At 38.1% G+C, this 20,545-nt stretch overlaps 1 protein-coding gene across 3 annotated transcripts in view; it reads right to left on the reverse strand.

Moving 5' to 3' along the window:
- Positions 1–8,041: 8,041 nt before the first annotated feature.
- GK (glycerol kinase) overlaps positions 8,042–20,545 on the reverse strand; it is a 34,470-nt gene continuing 21,966 nt past the window's right edge. For 2 of the 3 annotated variants that reach the window (XM_068179824.1, XM_068179822.1), the window contains 6 exons: positions 19,109–19,193; positions 16,063–16,183; positions 15,731–15,874; positions 15,058–15,138; positions 13,552–13,638; positions 8,042–10,440 (listed from right to left, as the gene is read on the reverse strand). In XM_068179824.1, the coding sequence (XP_068035925.1) occupies positions 10,433–10,440; positions 13,552–13,638; positions 15,058–15,138; positions 15,731–15,874; positions 16,063–16,183; positions 19,109–19,193 (526 nt within the window). In that variant the 3' untranslated portion in view covers positions 8,042–10,432. The remainder of the gene's footprint in view (positions 10,441–13,551; positions 13,639–15,057; positions 15,139–15,730; positions 15,875–16,062; positions 16,184–19,108; positions 19,194–20,545) is intronic. The other variant, XM_068179825.1, reaches the window with a different exon arrangement.

Here is a 20,545-nt window from a genome sequence, read left to right on the forward strand (position 1 = left end):
GGAAGTGAAATGGAAGTGCTGAAAGCACCACCTCCACTTTCAAGCCATTAATGAGACCCAGCTGTTTTTCACCACTGAGAATATTACTTTTCTCCCTCTGAAAGTTAAGCTAATGCCTTCAGTTAAACAGGAAAGAATTTGAAGTGACTAATATCCACTCCTGTGCAGAGAGGTTTTGGCTTGGTGTTTTCATCCTTCTTCCTACTCTATCAGCAGAGCAACAGAGAAAGCCATATTGAGTAGCTTTACACAATTAATGCACTGGCATTTGCATTAAAATCCTTTTGCCAAGATTTAATTATAAAAGTTGGTGGTTTCTTTTTACGCACTGAAATAAATTTTAATTAAAACTTTTGTAGTGCTTTAAGTCTACTTCCTTTATGCAATTTATTTGATAAATTTGATAAACCTGAGCAATTACAGTACTCTGGATTTTTAAATGGGCTCTATTTTTGTCAAAGACCCTGGCAGGTTTCTAAATGTCATCTGGACAAAACTGATGTGATGAGAATGGCTGAGTGGCTGCCATCCTGGCCAAGGACTTGGTCTTTAATCAGACTACACCTGTCTGTTTAGGTCCTTTTGTTTGAGAGTGACAGGCATGAGCAAAAGAATCCTGGTGTGACCCCAGGTGAATTATTCAGTCCTATTGCAAGCCTAGAGCCTTGCTGCCTTTGAAGGTCCAAAATCATTTCTCAAAGATGCTGAAGTCCTCCCAAAGGACCAGCTTGTGGTGCACATTGGGCACGAGTTTAGGGCCAGCTGGTGGTCCCACTGCTGCTAGTCTTGAGTCATTTAAACAGGGTGTGCCTATACCAGAACAGTCAGTGAATGAAGAGAAGAGGAATGAATGAAGGAAGGTGAGTGGATGGGATCCAGGATGATGCCAGGCTGTTGCCTGACAGGTCCAGCCACAGGGTACTGACACAAAGCCAGAGGTGTTTGCCCACCCACGGACAATGGTGTTAAACACTTCTCTGTATCCATCCAAAAGGACCTACACAGGGACAAACTGTAATCTCACCACACATCCTCTGCCCAAAAAGATGGCCCAGATTTAATTGGCAGCAAGAATCTGCTTGGGTATGTGATGCACGAGGGTAAGAGAGCAAGACTTAGCGAGCTGCCTGCACATGGCTGGCTTTGTGAATAAACAAAGGACTTCTGTTCACCAAACTGCCAAGTGAGCACCCTTAATTTTAAGTGAATTGAGCTTTCTTGAGAAATTAACACAGTCAACAAGTGTCTTTTCTTAAATTATAAACAGATGGTACTGTTCAGCAAAGGCAAAATGTGATTAAGAAAGCTCCTCTGTTCAGAAAATGCAATTTGTACTTTAAACTTTTAATCAATCAAAAGTTTCAGATTCAAAGCAGAATTTTCCATAACCATGTGGACATATTTTGTTTTGTTTATATTGCAGTTTATAAATTGCACAACTATTTACTATTTCAAGTCACTTGTGTCATTAACTGAATGTTAACCCAGGTGGCACTAGCAAATGATGAAAATGTCAAAGAAGCAAAACAAATATAGGCTTGTTGAAAATGAACATAATAACATAATAAATATCTATGCTGATGACTTCTGTGTAGGAAATATGCATTGCTAAATGATAAGTCCCACACATGGGGCCAGGAATGTAGACTGATCAAACAGTATTTTCATATTTAAGTCAGGACCACATTTCCTTAACATCTGCTCTGGTAAAAAAATGACAGTGGTGACAAATCTATTTTTTGTTCTTTGGAGTATTTCCACCATGTGGGATTCTACTTAAGCTGAATGTAAGGACAAAGGAGACTGAAGAATTGATTGATCTTACCTGTGCACACACCCAAAATGAAGGGACTCTGTCACTGGGGGCTTTTGTAAACTCTCACCATTCATTATTTTCTTGCACGATTTGTAAGTTTGTCTTCACTGAAGAAAGATTAGTTTTGAATAGACTCTATTTGTCCTTATTTGCTTAAATTAGAAGCATTGTGTGTTTTGCTCTGAAAAATCAGCTGTTGAATTTGCTCTGATAACAGCCTGGTTTAGTTAAGGCCCAAGATCTCAAGGGCAGCTCTGCAAAAGCCTTTCTAAATGCAGAGAAACAGACAGCAGTAGAGCAATTTTGTGGTGATGATACAGAGGTTTTAGATCAGTCCCCACCCACAAAGCCAGTGAGAGCACAGCAGTGCCATCCTGTGTGGGGTCAGCAACCCAGCAGAGCATCCTTCTGGCAATGGGCAGCACAGCTCTGCTAGCCAGGGGCTACTGTATGGGCCTGGCTTCAGCACTGAGCCTGAGAAAAAGAGGGAGTGTTTGAATTTTTACAAAGGCAGTGCATCAAACACTTTTTTCTTTTGCTCCCCAATGCTGTTTTCCAGAAGCAGTACTCTGTTCTTGACATGATGTAAGCCAGACCTGTCAAAAAATACGTAAGATACTACCCTGAACCCCAGCAAACACTCAATGTGTGGACTTTGGCAGAACTCTCATTTAGCTCATCCCTTTCTATTGGGCTGGAGCTACATTGATACAGGCAAGAGAAGGGATACATGATAAAGGTGGAAAAAGGAGTACATGGTCTGAAAATGTGCTTTGGAAGTAGGATGTAACCTGGCATCTGTGTGTGATTCCCTATGCCCTAAGACTGCCACATATTATGTTAATATAGCAGCAGGGTGAGGAGACAGATGGAGAAACCCCAGCTCCTGGTTCCTGCTCTGAAACAGGAATGCTTTTACTGACACCAAGTCCAGACAGAGTGATGGAGTAGATAAGCAGACCCAAAATAACAAACCAACAACTGCTAGCAGCCTTCTGAACGTCTGTGTTGTTTACAGTGCCAGAAGAGAACAAGACAGAGGTACCTTGGAGACGTGTCTGCAAAGGTCGTGGCTCAGTGTCATTTCAGTCCCATGCCTTATGCTCTACAAAACCTCTAACTTCAAAATGAAAGAGAAGCAAGAGATCCATGGATATTACTTACATCCATTTTCTTCATTATGGAACATCAGTCATTTCAAAGTCTAGGCAGTGTCCAAAATGAAATATCCATTGAGAGAAAGAAATTACTAATTATACTTCAGTGGATGTGGACTAATAAGTCTGTGTGTAACCTTGGTGCTGGAACTTCCTGACTTTTAGGTGGAAATTCATAATGTGAACAATCTTAAGGGAATATCTGTAAACAAGAATTACCACACCACTTTTTTTTTTTTTTTTTAGATTTTATTATGAAACACCTCACTGTGTTTCCCCATAAGTGTTTAGTACCGCGTGTTTAGTGCAAACGAGTTTGGCAGTGCTGATCTACAGTGTGTAAGTGAGCTGCCCACATGCTGATGTTATCTTTGTTTCTATTGTAAGGTAGTACAGCTGTGACTCATGTTTCTGCATAAATATTTAAATGATGATTTCAACATTTTCATTTTGACAATACTGTGCCAAATGCTGCTGTGATAGTTTCAACAGATTTTGAAAAGAAAGTGGGAATAACTGGTTGGCTTTCTTCAACAAAGCTATAATGAACTCTTCCAACAATTTCAGATATATCAAGAACATTCTGTAAACCAGTGTCATCCTACTGTAATGACCTTTAACCATCCTGTTGCTTGTTATATTGATCTACTATTGTGTTACACTGTGTTCTGAACTGCTAAAATTCAGGTATGTTTTCTTCTACCTTTCCTAAGTGCTTACTCACACACTGAATAATAAAACCCTACCTGCATATTCCAATATACAGCGTAGCTCATCTGCACATCAGCTGTGACTCAGTATTTCACATCCTCATGAATAAGCAAATAACCTATTTCAAGATTAGCAAATAAAATCTTTCAGCATGATTATATTTCATTTAATTTAATCATTAATTATATTAACATGAATTGTGCTTAAGATTGCCGAACATTACTTAACATTTTGAAGTTTGACAAACCCTTCCTTGTGTGCACTTCACACTTTGTTGGTGTGATATCAGAAGTCAAACAAAAAGTATGGTAAGAGTCAAAGTAATGATGGCATGGTACAAAATGTGTCACTGGGTATGGCAGCCCCTGACTTGAGCTGGAAATTCATCAGTGAGCTGAAATCCAAAACAAGACAAGGTGCAATTTGTTTTCTTTAAGGTTTATGTATTAGAGTCACAGGATAGAGGCACCATATTGCACTTGAAGTAGTCTGCACCTTTTAGAGGACTAGAGTCCACATAAAAATAGCTAGTGTAGGTGATATATACCTATTTCCTGGTGGAGAGACTTAAAAATGCATGTCCTGAAGTTTAGCTGAGAACAATATTATAGTTATCACGTATTTTGCTTCACAGTGACATGATTCTTGCATGTTACGGATTCCCCCCTTTTCTTCTTTTTCCGTAAAAAAACTCCAAAAAATTGAAAATATCTGATGCCTCCAGTATCTCTACTGTGAAATCTCTAAAAGCATTTTGTTTTGTTAAAGCACTTTCTTCTGCTGAAGAGTCAGTTCAGAATTGTACAACTGAAGAATCAATTGCCCTTGAGAAATCAAGGTCGGCAAGCTGCAATGGTACATTCATTTCCCAAAAATGCTGTCCACAGAAGACCTGGAGTTAGATTCTAGTTATAAGCTGATAGAGATTGAAGCAGTTTGCATAGTTTTTCAAGTAATCTTCCTTCATATTGAAGCAGTATCCGACTTTAGTGTTTGTGGAAGAAAGTGATTTTAATACTGAAGCATCATGTAGGGAAGGGCATTAATATTTGTGTTATGTATCCTCTCAGCTGATTCCTGGTGTTGCAGAGTGAGTAGTAATAACAAAGGGATTTCTGTGCTCATAAAAGCTAAAGGCAAAGAGTTCATGAATCTGTATCAAACAATAAGCTCTGTGGCAATTTTTTTAGCGATGGCTCTACCTGCAAGACAGTCTATGCAAGAGGGAGGGATAGGACTGAAAGCTTAGCAAAATTAAGTAGCTGAAGTGACATGCCCCCCATTCCTGAAGCTGTTTATGAAGTAGCAAAGGAACTGTGGGTGCTGTTGAACGTGCTAACTCATCCTGTTGCCAGAACAAACAGAATACAACTGCAAGTGGCTGTAGTGGTGGGAGGGAAAATGCTTGTTCTAGACAGTGACAACTGATGGCCAGTGCCATCCTGTCTGTTTTCTAGTTGCACAAGACCTAGGGAGTGTGTCAGGAGATCAGGAAACTAGACCTGCTGGAGCCTCAGTTCTCAGTGTGCTCCTGAAGACCTGAAAAAGAACAGTGTGGGAGATACCTCCAGCTGAAGTGGATGTACTTTGAAGGGTAGTCAGAGAAGGAACTCCTAGACCAGCAGCCCATAGATCTGAAGAAAAAAACACTACCGAAAAAAAAATATTTACTCCCATACTGATGTCTTCCCATTACAAAAACTTAAGGAACCCATACTTTTAGGTTTTGCTAACTGCAATTTAATGTGATGTCTTTGGAAACATATTACCCCATGCTTGCCTTCTAGGCTCCTTTGAACCACCTGGTGGTGTAATTCCCTATGAAAAATAGGGTGTTAGATTGAAGCAATCAGAAATCTGAAAAAGAGTAATTTTACTTAAACTCTCACTGCAACTGCTTAAGAGAATGTCTCTCAGGACTAAACCAAGCAAGATAATCAGCCCACACAGTCAGGATGACTCTTCCAAAGCAAATACCTACACAGGGTAACACAGTACGACTGCCAGCTGAAGAATGTTGAAATACAACAGTGGGTGACAGCTGGTTCATACAAACTGAACTTGTTTTGTCCAAAAATACCAGCATGGACTTTCCCCTAGCCTTTGTTCTGAGCTGGCTCAAGGCTTCAGCCTGTGCTGGGGTTGAGCTGTGGCTGATCTAACCAGCCCCACCGATGGACCAAGGCAGGAAGGCACCTCTGTCTGGGCCAACTCTCTGCTCAGAGCAGCGTCAGTGAGATCAGGGCTGTGTCCCATGAGGTTTTGAGTATCTTGGATGGAGATCCCACCCTTCTGAGCAACCTGCTCCCTTATGTGACAACCCTCAGAGTAAAACATTGTTTTCTTTTGTTTGAATGAGATTTTGTTTGAATGTTCTGTGCTCACTTGCATCCTTTGTCTCTTGTTCTGTCACTGGGCACCAATGAGAAGTGTCTGGCTTTCAGTCCTTGTGTCAGGAATTTATATCTGAGCTCTCTCCAAGCTGAATATGCCCAGATGTCTCAACTTCTCACCCATGACAAATGCTCTAACACCTCATCCATCTTTGTGGCCTGTCACAGGTCTCCCTCTGTTATGTCTGTCTCTCTCTCATCCTGGCAATCCCAGAGCAGGATGCAGCACTCCAGGTATCACAGAATTATGGAATGCTTTGGGCTGGAAGAGATCTTAAAAGATGATGTAGTTCCAGCTGCTCTGCCATGGGCAGGGCCATTTTCCATTAGATCAGGTTGCTCAAAGCCCCATCCAACCTGGCATTGAACATTTCCAGGGGTGGGGCATCCACAGCTTCTGTGGGCTACAGGTGTGTCAGAGCAGGGCTGAGTGAAGGATCACTCCCCTAAACTGCTGCTGATGCTCTGCCTGACCTGGCCCGAGGCGCTGTTTGCCTTCTTTGTCCACTTGCTGGAAACAAGGGTTCAACTTGGTGTCCTCCAGGAGCCCCCTGAACCTGTCCTGCAGAGCTGCTTCCCAGCGGGTTGGTCCCTGGCCTGTCCTAGTGCAGGGGTTTGCCCCTCCTGGGGTGGGACTTGGCACTTCCCCTCGCAGAGCTCCATCAGGTCAGCCTGCTTCTCCAGCCTGTAGGGATCCCTCAGGACAAATCATTCCAGCAGTGCTCCTGTGCCACTTCCCAGCTTTAAAGGGCTGCCACTCATTTGCCCATCTTTATCTCCATGATTGAAGTACTACTTGCATAAATTCCAGTAATTTATATATAATATATATAGTAATTAGAAAAACATACATGTACATGTAGCAATCATACTGGGCCCAGCTACAACTGATAATGGGACAGCATTCCAATAGCTGATAGAGATCTAGGACTCTTTAGATGGAAAGATTAGAGTCTGGATGCTGACGTGGATATTAAAAAGCTTGCTTATACTGCACAGAGTTCCAGAGTTCCAGAGTAACAGACACTGTATTAGCTTTTGCTGAAAAAAAATATTTATAAACTTCTGAAACTAAGTAAATTAATAAAATTCCAATCTCATAATATTCCAGCTTGATGAGTCATGAAATTTGAGTTAACTCTTGTGCAGGCTAAAGGCAATTCTGCTGTGTGAAAGGAAGACACTGGAGTCTCATGGGCAGAGAGAGAAGCCTGATATTGAGCGATAAGTGTTTGTGTGCTGATGCGAAATTCAAATGTATTTTAGCTTCCAGGGTGTCTGTTGGTGAGTGAGTTTTGTTTCTGACACACACAACTGATTTCCATATAGGAGACTAAGGATTTGTAAAGGCTACAGATGAAGGTCATATCCTTGGATAATCATGGAGCACTGGATGTGTAGAAGGCAGCTGGAAGCCACAAAGAGACAGAATAAGAATCCAGCAGGTGCACACCTTAAATGTACCTGTCAGATACACCCCGTGGTCCTTTCTTAAAATAACAGAAGCACCTTCTGCTCCCAGCTACCACCCCCAGCAATGTTTGGTATTTCATGAACATTTCTCCCCACAGCTCACAAGGGCTTTTGAATCTGTAGCAATTGCCAGACTATGGTATAAGACCAAAACCTGTTTGGTGTATTGGCCCCACCCCACCTTTGCATCAAACCTGTACTACGACCATGTTCCTTCCTGTTGTTTTACTTGTGTTTTCCTGCTTTTTCCTGAACATGGAGGGACTTGAGGAAATGTGATTTCTAATCCAATCCTTGAGTCCTTGCATCACTGAAGCAGAAAGCAGAACTGCATGTATTTCACCTGTACACCTGAGCAACTTAAAACACGTCTCAGAGAGGCTGCTTTACTGCTTTATATATATCAGTGTATACTCATGCCTCATGTAAAAATATTAGTGACAATATGTATGAAAGATGATGTACAAGAATAAATGGACACCTTCCATCAATTCATTTATGGTACTTTAATACCAAGTTAATGCATTTCTCAATTAAGAATTTATAAACTGGTAATTCATAAAAAAAAAAAATCACAGCTTCACAAAAAGCTAACTTTAACAGTTTGTCCCCTCCCCGCCAACAAGCAGTTTACAATATATTTCAACTATGTTGGTAGAAAGTTAACAGTGATGTGAAACTCTTAAAAAACATTTGCAACAGCAATTGAAAATAAAATAATGATTCTTACTCAGTGAAAAATTAATAGGAATTGTGTTTCCCAATAAAATATAAGTCAGAAAAGCAGCAAAAAATCCCTCTCCTACTTGTTAGGTACAAGCTTTCCCCCTGCCACATTGATCATGGGCAAAGGCAACACTTCAGCATTATTCGTTCCCAGGTCCAGCACTTTAGTGGTTTTGGCAAGACTCAGAGATCATATTCAGAAGGCCAGAGTTTGAGGTGTGTGCTGCCCCTGCTCCCTGTGCTCCACTCCTCTTCTTTGGGGTACACTGGGGTCAGAAACAGCTCAGAGTAAAAGTAAGGAGTATGAAATTTTTTCTATGGGATCATATTCTTTTTTCACTCTTCACCTCTCCAATACAAACTGGAAACACCAGAAATTCTGGCTGTCACACTTCACACGTGAGTATTTACAGGAGAGACAGGATTTGAATGATGCTGTTATATTTACTTGTGTACAAAATCCCTTCTCTCTGCTGAAGTTATACATGCAACCGCAGGACAAAAAAATGTTCCTTATCTAAGTTAAAAGTCACATTTTCAAAAGTCATTGCACTTGACAATAAAAAGGCAATTAATATGCATTTGATATTAAATATATTGTACAGACCTGAACTTCTGTGCAATTCATTGCTTCATACATATAACATCCTTTTAAAAACTAAGCCTCTAATCAAAGAAAAACTTTGTTAAAGACAATCTTTAAGAACAAATGCACACAAAAAGGCTCTCCCTTTAACTCCTAGTGCATTTTAACACATCTTTGAAATTCTCTGTGTTGTTCCCACATTTAACCTTGCTGCCATTCCATACTGGTCTAATATCACTACACAAGAACATCTTTTCCTTGACCTAACCAATAAGGCTGGCATTTGGGATGCTATTGGTACAAACAGGAAAGCTGAAGATAAGATTATTACCTCACTCCTTTCATGTGGAAAACAAAAGATTTCAAAGTAGATGCGATTCAGCTGTCACCATTGTCTGTAAATTCCAGTGGCCCATTTCAGGTGCCAGTACTTATTCTACTGAGCCAGGGTTTTGGATTGTTCCAGCATATTTTGCAACATCTTGCAGTTAAAACTACGGACATGGAAACTGAAAGGGAGATTTTGGTCCCTGAGATATACTAAATGACATTAAGAACTAAAGCACTGATATTTAGTTTGGCGTGGACCCTCTTTAATGAAAACGAAGTTAGCTTCAACTTTCTAAAGTTTAACAAATAGTCACTTAAGCAGGATGACAAGATATATGCAGTACTGGTCAAGAAAAGTGCACTGTACAGAGTAGTTTGAAAAATTACCAGTTGCTGAGGACCAAGCAGCTGTCCTGTCAATAGCATGCTGCATCAAACTTGTCTTTCCAAGCTAGCAGAAAACCACAGGATGAAACATGGCCTTAAGCAAAACACTATTTTCTCTCATCTCTTTAAAGGTACAACTACAGTACTTGGTGTCATAAATACTTATGATGGGCCAAGTGACTATATGTGCCAGAGTCAAACCCAACTTTTTAACCTTGCAACTGAATGTTTCAGCAATACTCTGTGGACCATAGCAGCTAACTCCTCAATGCCAAATCAGAGGCAATGTGTGCTATGGTAATCCATCTTGGGCTAGTGTTTAAAAGGTTTGTACCATGGAAGGTGTTTCACACCAGTGGCAACTACAGTAAAACATCTTTGGCAACCATTGGCATATGAAAAGTAATTCACAGCAGCTGGAAGAATTGTAAGATGTTTATAAAGTTCCACAGTGCATCATTAACTTTCTGAAGTGTGTTGCGTGAAGTACCAAACTCCCGAAAAGGACAGCTAAACATCTGCCATCATTACCTCAGAGACTGCAGGTTTTATCCATACCACTTTCTCAGACAAAGCTAGGGCTTGTGAAATTTTAGAGGATGATGTGAGATCGTCCACACAAAGGCTTCCAGTGCATTTGGAGTTGATTTGGGTAAGGAACAGAGTAATGAAGGGCTGAAGACTGAATTTTCAGTGCACCACTGGGAAGTTACACAGGGACTGGTGACAGATGGATTCGTGAATAGATTGAACCACAAAAGTAGCATAATCACGTTGGTGGTGGAATCTCTTCAGACAACAAAACAAACCGAAACAAAAAAGCAGCTGCATCCAGTGAGTCCACTAAGTAGCCTCATTTACCTTAAATAAAAAATGTGTGCATTAGGAATACAGAACTTTTTCTAAAACATTGGTAACACTCTATAACAAAGCTGAGCTATCAGAGGAATTCAGTAAAACCAACTTTTGTTTTCAAATACTGCAATTATAAATTAGATATGTCTTGTGACACTAGATAAGCCAGCTCTTAAGTGTGTGGGATGTGCACAGTAGGGGGAGCAGAGACCACACCACTAGGATGGGTAAATTTTTAACAAGTAGAAGGAATGAAAGAAGGTAATTTAAGCTTATTTTCTTCTAAATATGAGCTCAACTTTCAGAAATTTGGAAAATATTATTGCAACTATCTTGCAGAACTGCACAGTGATCCTTATATATAAATTACTATGCAATTTGGCAGTAACAATCACAACAAAAGAAACTAAAAAGGAACACCAGAATCTTAAAAAAGTAAACAAACCCACAGGGTATTTAAGCAGGGACAATATATTTTTGCTGATCAGCACTGATGTCTCATTCTCTGAGAATAAAGTCAAATAACTTTATACCCCAGATGCCACATAAGACCCCATATATAGCCAATCCCCACTATACCTCACTTGAGAGATGCCAATTTAAGCCCACAAAGGCATTTATTTAAATTTGAATCTAATAAAATATAGGATCATTTTCAGTTAACTCCTACCCACCCCCTGCAAAAAACAAAACAAAACAAAACAAAAAACCCAAAATACAGCTATGGAATATACTGAAATCTCTCTGATGTCCACTTCCAAAATGAGTGTGAAAAACTACAAAAAATCTTAGCATAAGGACTCCAGGTGTTATATGCACTTGCTTCAGTAGTGAAAAATACCATCCATTTCTCTCCAGGAGAGAAGAATGAAGATCATAAAATAAGGTACAATTGGCCTGATTTTGATGAAATTATGAAATTATATAATTAATAGAGTATTGTTCAGTCATCCGGTGCCACAGAAAAAGGCAGCTTAGCAGTTCTGTAAATGGGGTTTTGCAATGCTAGTGTTCTCTGCTCTGGCACAGCAGATTTTTCCTTCACATTTCAGTAGCTGTAAAATCATGGCCCTGCCCTAGAGAGACATGTTCAACATCAGCACTGTTGCTCTGCAACTTACTGCTGTTTCAGCACATGAAGGATGAATTCAATCCTCCATAAATTCAATCCTCAAACCTACTACTCTGATGACTGTGTTGGAGTTACAGGGTTTCACTAAAATATAAAATGTAACAAATTAATTAAATGGAGTTTCTGTACTGAATTAGAAGGAAAGCCTGGTCAGCAAGTTCTAGCTTTTAAAAACAAATGGATATTTACCAGAGCAAGTGTCTAAAGGGGAAGTAGCTGTGCTCCAATTGACAAAGCAAATTCTGTATCTCATGTTCTACACTAATGCACAGCTGGGCAAAACTACAACCTGTATGTAACATCACTGTTGCTGTTCTTTTTGAGACCTCATAATTTTTAAAACAAAGAACAGGAAATTTCTCACAATTTCTCCTATTCCCAAGCTTACCATGTAAATAGTAAAGCAATACATTAATATATAAAGTAATTATACTGGTATGTATAACAACTATATACACATAGTAACAGTAACCATATCAATAGTTACTGTTATCTGAAAACAAGGTCAAAAATGAGCTCTAAAGGCTGCAGTGAGTTGAGATGAGTATGTTTCCCAATTGTGGGTCAGAAAGGCACTGACAAGCTTAAAGAAGGGAGAAAAAGAAATCTTTTCTTATGAGTTCCAGCAGTGCAAGTTTAATATGCAGATTACTGATTAGTTGTTTTTAAAAAGCTATCCCAGAATTTAAGTTGCTTATTAGCTCATTTATCATTGATTTTCCCTATTATTTTAGGTACCTTTATATTCATGTTACTTTGTTCAGCCTGTTAAAAATTTACCCACTTATTCACAGCTGGTTTTATTTTATTCTTCATAAAGAAGATCTTTCTCACTCACATATACATTCCAGAGTTAGTAAATCACTGAAAATCCATTTGTTCATTTTGATTTTTGCCTAGCACTTGTTTAGTTTGATTTTAGTTCTCCTACAAGCTGCAACCACCTCTTCCATGCAAGGAAAATTACAATTGAATAGTTAATTCAGGCTGAATGAGTAGAAACAAAATACAAACACATCACCACAGAAGCATGCTAGAGTCCTCAACTGTCTGTTTAATTAATACCTCCTTGCCTATCCCTCCAAAACCAAAACAAAAAAAAAGAAAACTAAACAATCTCCAAACAGCTTACTAAGCAGCAACAATGCCTATACTGTAAAATACTTTCTCTGGAATTAAATTCTGTGACAAGGAATAAATGACATCATCAAATAAACTTCCTTTTCTTACTGTAAGAATATCTTAATGAAATGTCTTACTTCTGGCATAAGTAACTGTCATATACATTAAGAGTTTTCTTTTAAAATAAATTGTATATCAACAGGTTGAAGATGCATCTTCATTGCATATGCACACAGTCCCTAGTTTTGCAGTTAAGCCTCTTAGGGTCTCTTAGACTAAATTAATTCACCTATCCATCAAGAGCAAAGTACAAGAAAATTGTTTTATAGATTTAGTAGATGAAGATTTCTAATAATACAATAGTTTCAAGGTGGTCCAGAAAAATCAAATGGGTGCATGAAGCCTTTTGGGGACAGAAGAAATAGTTTTCACTTAATTTAAACAGGATCCTCAAAATAATTAAAAACAGTGCAAGAAGAAATACAGGATAAAGGATGGAACCTTATTCTATCTGCCATGCACACTTTAAAGCAGGCATTGCATAAATCTGCTAGGCTGCTCCAACCTGTATCCCTGTTATAAACTGTGTGCAATCTGCACCAACAGACAAAGGGGAGTCCAAGGTTTCATGTGCATCCAACAACTACAAATGTGCCACTGCACATGAGGATGGATTTGAGATGGCATTCCCTTGGTTCTCTTAGGCACATTATGCCTGATTCACACCCTCCAACGTTTGTGTGCATGAACAACAAAAAGCATCAGTCATTTTTGCTAGAAACAGACAGATGGAATACAAAAAACCTAAAACTTAAAATAGTGCAGATAGTTTTTAAAATGATCTAGTTCAAATAATAACTAACCTGAGAGATACTTTGCTCCGATTAACATTAGCATGCTACCCATAATAAAAATACTGAAAGGCAGACTAGAGAAGATATTACTGTCACCTGATGGCATCCAGGGGATGGTGTTTCCAGTCAAGCAAATCAAAAGAGAAATATATATATAAATTGCAATATATGTGTTAAATATATATGAAAAGCAAAAAGTAACAAATGTAGTGATATTTGCAGAAGAACTAAAAAAATATTAAGCATAAATCCCATAATAATTCAAAACAGGTTCTTTCTGGAAGAATTCAAGTCCAAATTCCACTGTCAGCACTATCTAGGTTGAGCCCATTTCTAGTATTCTCCAATCCCAAACTACCCCTAAAGTATCAAAGCACTAAAGAAAATAACATTTTCCCCCAGGTGTTAGACCAGAAAATCACTAAAGGTTTGATAAACATATCTCTTCACATAAACTGAAGAAAAAACATCTATATTTATTTACTGCAAGGCAGAATTTTTTATCCCAGTAAGATATGCATTAGGTTAGATGTAAGGGTACTAAATCATAAAGGTCAATACTGAAGGGAATCATATTGCTCATGTTAATTCACCTGTTTCCCTTCCCAATAGCCTTGGCAGAATTGTTTGTGAATTCCACAGTGTTAAATAAAATATTTAAACCAACATCAGGATGGCAAAAGGAAAATTTTAGCTTTGAAGAAGAAAGTGGCCACATGCAGCTTGAGGGCTCCCACTGTGGATTTTGGATTGTGGGGGGAGTTTAAATTTTGAGGATTCTTTACTTAATACTTTCTAATTTAATAGTTTTTCCAATAAAAGGGAAATTAAATGAAATAAAAGCCCATAAATGATGTGTTATATTATTACTCAGGACTAAAAACTTATCCCAAAATAGTACTAAAATAAAAACTCAAATTATAGATCACAGGAAGGCTACAGGTTTAATTTAATTCAAACATGACAGATGAGAAAGCCCTCTACTTCAGAAGAAAGATCTTGTTCAGTCCCTCAAAAGTTTTTTTCATATTTTCTGTATGTAAACAATAAGTCTGTGTAATTCTTTATTTTATGATAACTCCTTGCTCTTACGCCCTATGGGTCAAATAGATTTTAATATGGATATCAATCCCTCCTTCCTACACAACAAAAAACAAAGGCAGATACAGCAAGCAAAACCACAGGATGGAACTTTTCTCCTTTGCAGCATGAGGTTATGGTATAAGAAAGTTTACAAAGTCCCTGTGCTCTAAGGATTGTGCTGTATCTTGTCTTGCAGATGATATTTTTTCTTTTGCAATCCAGTGCCATTCTGCAAAACCTACAGCTATTCAAGAGGAAGACCCAGCTATCTATTTTTCTGCTTTGCTTCCACAGTGGATTTAAGTAATGACCTTTAAATCACTATAGCAGTCCAGAGATGGTATGAATAGAAAAGGTCAGCAAAAGCAAGATGAGTTCCCTAGGTAAACTGGCTAATTAATAATACTTGACCTGCATTAATTTTTGGTTTACCATTTGAAGGAACGCCAGATGTCTCCCATCCCATAGACTTCATCACAGCTTTCTTCCACCTGGCATAGCGATATTCACTTTCTGAAATTAAGAAATCAGAAAACAGAAAAGCCTCTCAATAGGTGTGCAACCACAAATATTTAAGAACCAGATACAGCAATACAAGTTTTTCACTCTTTTGCACAGTATCATTTGTCTGCACAGAGAAAGTAATATAAAATCCTTTTTTGAATACAAAAAAACTCCACCCCAAACCCCACAGTTATGTACAGTAAGAAGAAATAAAATAAAATTTCTTCATGTTCACCAATAAAAGATTTACAAGCAGTGGAAAATCACGCAATTGATATTTATGTAGAAACCCTTAAAATGCTGTCTTGAAGTAGGGATTTTAGAAGTAATTATAATCATAATGGTAAGACAAAATTATGTACCAAAAATTAAGAAATAATTGAAAAGACAAAAAAGCATTTATCTTGCACAGGGATTAATTATGTCAAGTGCATACTTTCCATCTCTACAAGGGCTTAAGAACTGATGAGATAGATAGCTAGCTAAAAAGCAATAATTAATGTAGGCTTTTTAAAGCCAAAAGAAGAGTACCCAAAACCAGTCGTGTCAACATCTGTGAAAAAAATAAGTTTGCAACTCAGATAACACAAAAAGGTTTTACCCTCTGGGTTTATCTGTGGTTCAAATCGTTCACATGTCACTGCAGTCAAATCTCCAGGATTCAGACTCCAAACTTCAATACCTTCTGCAGCTCCTGCTGCCATAGCAGCTCCTAATGCTGTTGTTTCAGTCATTGATGGCTTTACTGAAGCAAAACACAGAGAAGACCATAATGATTTTTAATGGAAGTCACCTTAATGGCATCAGAACTAAAGACTGATATATCTAGCAAGATACAACAACAAAGCAATCTACCCAGTTTGTTCTCAACAGCTATTACAAACTAATGTTTTCAGCATTAAAAAGAAAGCAGGAGCTGTAAATTCATCTTACCTACTGGAATACAGAGAATGTCTGATTGGAGTTGCATGAGGATTTTGTTATTGGTCATTCCTCCATCTACTTGTAACTGACTTAGTGGAATCCCGCAGTCCTTGTTCATGGCATCTAGAATCTTAAATAAGAGTAATACATGTTACAATTTAATTGCACAGAAATGCTCTGATACCCTCTAAGTGTAAAACACTGATACTACAGCATTAGCTGAAGAATGTTAAGTAGATCGTTCCTCTCTCCTATATACTAAAAGGCAAAACAGACATAATGACAACACAGTTTTGTTTAATACACAGCATGTGCATTCTCTTCATTACAGAAATCCTAGTGTAGGACACCTTTCTCCTCAGGTGCTCTAGATGTATCCTATATGCTGCTTAAGTGGCCTGAGAGGAATTTTAAGAAAAGTTGATGAGAACATTTATCAAAGCTAACAAAGGAAGCAGCAATAATAAATGGAGTCCTTCCATTGATCATACTTTTTCTAGATACTTTCTCTAATTCAATGATTAAAGAATTGAAGAATTTAAATATTTGGCAATCTGGAAGACTCTTCAATAAGAACTGAGGAATACTGAAATGTTTTGAAAGAGTAGCCTCTTCAAATATTTTCAGTTAGTTGTTGAAAACGGAGAATTTTATATCAAACAAGACAGAGAGCAAAAATAAACTGTTAGTGAAATTTTTTTGTAAAATTATGTTTCCTTCATTTGGGCACAGTCTCTAGCTGAAAAGTGTTGAAGTGTTTGCAAGGGATAATTAACTTAGATGGAGTATTTAATTTACTGACATCTCTCAATATGCTTTTTAGAGGCTTTCCTAAAAACATAAGACTTGCCTCAAACCTTAGTTACTGGTAACACCATGGCATTACCCCATAAGCACCAATAAATACAGAATGGTGTTTTTTGTAGGGTTTTGTAAAAGCAGTCAGTTAAATGTCTCATTTACATTTTATAAGGCTAGTGCACAAGTTAGGCATTAACAAGTACAGTATGATATTTTCTTTGTAATTTTTCAGTGTATTTAAATAAAAAAGAGGTGTGTTTCTCTCAGCTTTAAATGACAAAACAACACACACCACAAAAAAGACCAAAACTACAGTGCATTCTGCTCTGTTCTGTAGCTCACAAAGTACCCAGTAATACAATATTTACCAGGAACAGTCAACATGCTACTTAAAAAAGAACAAAAAAATTGTAGGCTTGCAAGATAGTGAAAACTACATGGACATTAACTATCCAGGAGATTCTCCCAGTTTCCAGAAAGTAAGACAGCAAGGTCCCTTACCAGAAAAATATTTAAAGGAGCTAAAGGAACTGCCTAGGATAAATAAAGGTTAAAAATTACAAGGTATTTGCTATCTCTATTGTACACAGGTGAGATGAAGAGCAAGGATCCAAGTATACAGATTTTGCCTCATGACAGCATTGTACAGCTCTTAGAAAAAAACTGAAAAAGTGCTTATTTTTCCAAAATTCCTTCTGGAAGAAAAAATGTAACACGTGTCATCTCTCTGCATAAGGAAGAAACTTTTTGGATAACAAAGTACTCAGAAGATGTGAATTTCACAAACAGGCAAGAATTCCAGTGAAGCTGACCTCCAATTTAGGGTTTTCCTGAAGACTTCCATTTTTATCGGAATTGAAAGAACTTTGTTTCTGACAAGGCAGAGATAATTATGTATCTTTAGAAAAACATAAACATATTTCACCTGTATTGCTAGGATTTGATCCGTTCATTTAAGAGTGCCCAGTGCCTGATCAGGCACTCCTGTCATTGTGATAAAATCAGAGTGACTAAAGTATGGGGAAGTGCTAGGTCTGTTCAAACAGCGAACTTCACCCTCACTCAGTCTGACAGCTTTATTCCCCTCTCCTACTCCCAGCCACATGCCCTGCCTTGCATTCTGACATTTGCTGAATGCCTCTGTGAGGCAGCTGAGGTCATTAATCCAGCAGAAAAATAGCCCAGCAAAAAAAAGGGATAATTTTCTGCTGGAAAGTTCACTGAATTGTCACACAAGAGGGAATGGATGGGAGGGCGGACAAGGAAAGAGGAGCAGACAACAAATCAGTTCAGTTGCCTAACTTTACCCTGACTTCTAGTACAAGAATTAGAAAATTAGAATGCTACTTCCAATTTCCTTCACAACCTTCTGAGGACTCGGAGGTTGTCAGCACAGCTTCAAAAGCAGAAGCTTGAGTGAAATTTCTGTCAGTCTTTTTCAATGAGTACTTTATTCTATGTCACTACGGAAACAGCACACTGCTTCCCTCCTCTTACATGGTTTGAGCAGGATGCTGTTTTAAAAATCAGTATGTTTAAATAACAGCAGTTTAATTCATATAATCAAATTAAGGCTTGACCATTATCCTGCAAGGTCTAGGGATTTCATTTCCTCCTGTATTTGCACAGAACCCAGGGACTGGAAACACAGGGAGGAGTAGATTATGATATAAAGATTCAATGCTCAATACTGATATCAACCTCTTTGAGTTGGCATGGGGATTAATTTCCTCTGTGAGAATTTTGGTTGGCTGCTACTGAATGCCAGCTGAGGTAGTGAAGGATGGAACAAGCAGGAAATGAAGCCAGCTTTCCCTTGGTATGTTTGCTGCTGTCTTGCCTTAAGTCCTGTTTGTTCTTGTGTACCAGAAGTGACATAAGCCATCCCTGTCACAGCAGACCATAAAGTGTAGTTTTCTACACTAATGAAACTTTGTAGTTATGTCACTGGCCTTGCCATTCTAAACATTCTATGTTCTGCCCCTCAAAATATTCACAAAATATGTTTACCTTATTTTACATGCTGGTAAAAAGCAGCATTACCACTCTAAAAAAATGTACCACTCAATTTTAGCTAAGTCCACAGGAGCAATTTTTCAACATTAGCAACAAGTAAAGACAAGAATAGTATCCAAGTACAAAATAAAGCATATGACTAATCTTCATTAAATCTTTTACATCTCTTTTCCTGAAGAGCTACATTTCCTGTTATCACACTAATTTACAATGAATTTAGGACCCAATTTGCTTTTACCTCTCGTGTTTGAAAGCAAACTGCTTCTAGTGCAGCGAAGGCGATGTGGTTTTTATTTGTAAACTGAGTAAGGCCACAGATGATACTGTTGAAGAGAGAAAAAACCCAATTAAGACACTCTTCTTTATCAGACATAAACCTATACTTCACACCTAGGTCCTCTTCAAATCTCATTCAGTTCTATTGCATAAAGATTACTTTTTTAATATTAAAAAGCTATTTTTTCTTTAATCTAAACTCTCATTTTCCTGACAAGGTGCTTTCAAGGGTCCAATCAATACAGTTGCCATAAATCACCCGTACACACACACAAACAGCCCCACAAATTCTAGTCTGTCTTAAAGAAAAAAACAAAAAGGCTTGATTGAGGTTGATTTCTGATTAAAAAATAATAGAAATTATCACTAAGATCTTAATGAATTCTCTAATGTTTTCAGTTCTTAAGGAAAAGTCCATATGGGTCATTGCTGTTCTCTAAATGTTTGAAATTGTTTTCAGATCTAGTCTGATAATTAGTTGCTTCTGAACCTTCAAAGAGATTTTTGGGTATGGGAATTATGCTACATCTAGCCATGAGTAAGCTGAATTGTGCCAATGTGCTCTGAATGGCAGAGCAAATAACCATCTTTTATTCTATTTCAACAGCTGAGGAACAGCACAGTACTACAGAGAAACACTGCTGGATACATGCAAGTTCAAAGATATTAAAGGACATTTTTCATTGTTACCATTCGAAAGATCAGTTTTTAACCATTAAAAGTTAAATATTCTGATATGAAAAACTGTAAAGACATCTAATTCAGAGATTTTTCTTTTTCCTTAAAGAAAAAGATACATACAAGCAGCATCTGAATCCTAAAGATGCAACTACTTGAAACCTTGGGAACAAGCTAGCCTTTAAGACTTCTTTTACCACTCTAGTAAAGTTATTTTATAATTATATTTGTTATGCTTCCATGCATCTTGTGATTCCAACAACACTAGGCAAGCTCACAACAGCAGAAAAGACAAATGAAAACCTATTGTTTGAACTATTACCAGGTGGTTGAGTCTGAACTACTGGGAAAGAGGCTGTAAAAAAAGGAGTAGAAAAGAATTTTCAATAGACTGGAAAGAAAGTGGTATGCAAGGGGAAGGAAGCAAAGCGGGAAGGAATTACACGGCCTGAAACTGAACTCAAAATCACAAATAAGCACAGAATTCTTCCTTTACTACTTTTGTTGCCTGATATTTCACATGAATGCAGACCTCTTCTTTTACTTTAGTGAGATAAAAACCCTTTCAAAACCAGAAATTGTTTTCCTTGCCCTGCTGCCCCACACTGTTGTTTTTTTGGGTTTTTTGGGGGTTTTTTTGGTTTTTTTTTGAGGAGGGGGACAAGGAGAGGAGAGGAGAGGAGAGGAGAGGAGAGGAGAGGAGAGGAGAGGAGAGGAGAGG

This window comes from Anomalospiza imberbis, chromosome 2 (assembly GCF_031753505.1).
Source record: "Anomalospiza imberbis isolate Cuckoo-Finch-1a 21T00152 chromosome 2, ASM3175350v1, whole genome shotgun sequence".
In the NCBI taxonomy this organism is placed as follows: Eukaryota; Metazoa; Chordata; class Aves; order Passeriformes; family Viduidae; genus Anomalospiza; species Anomalospiza imberbis.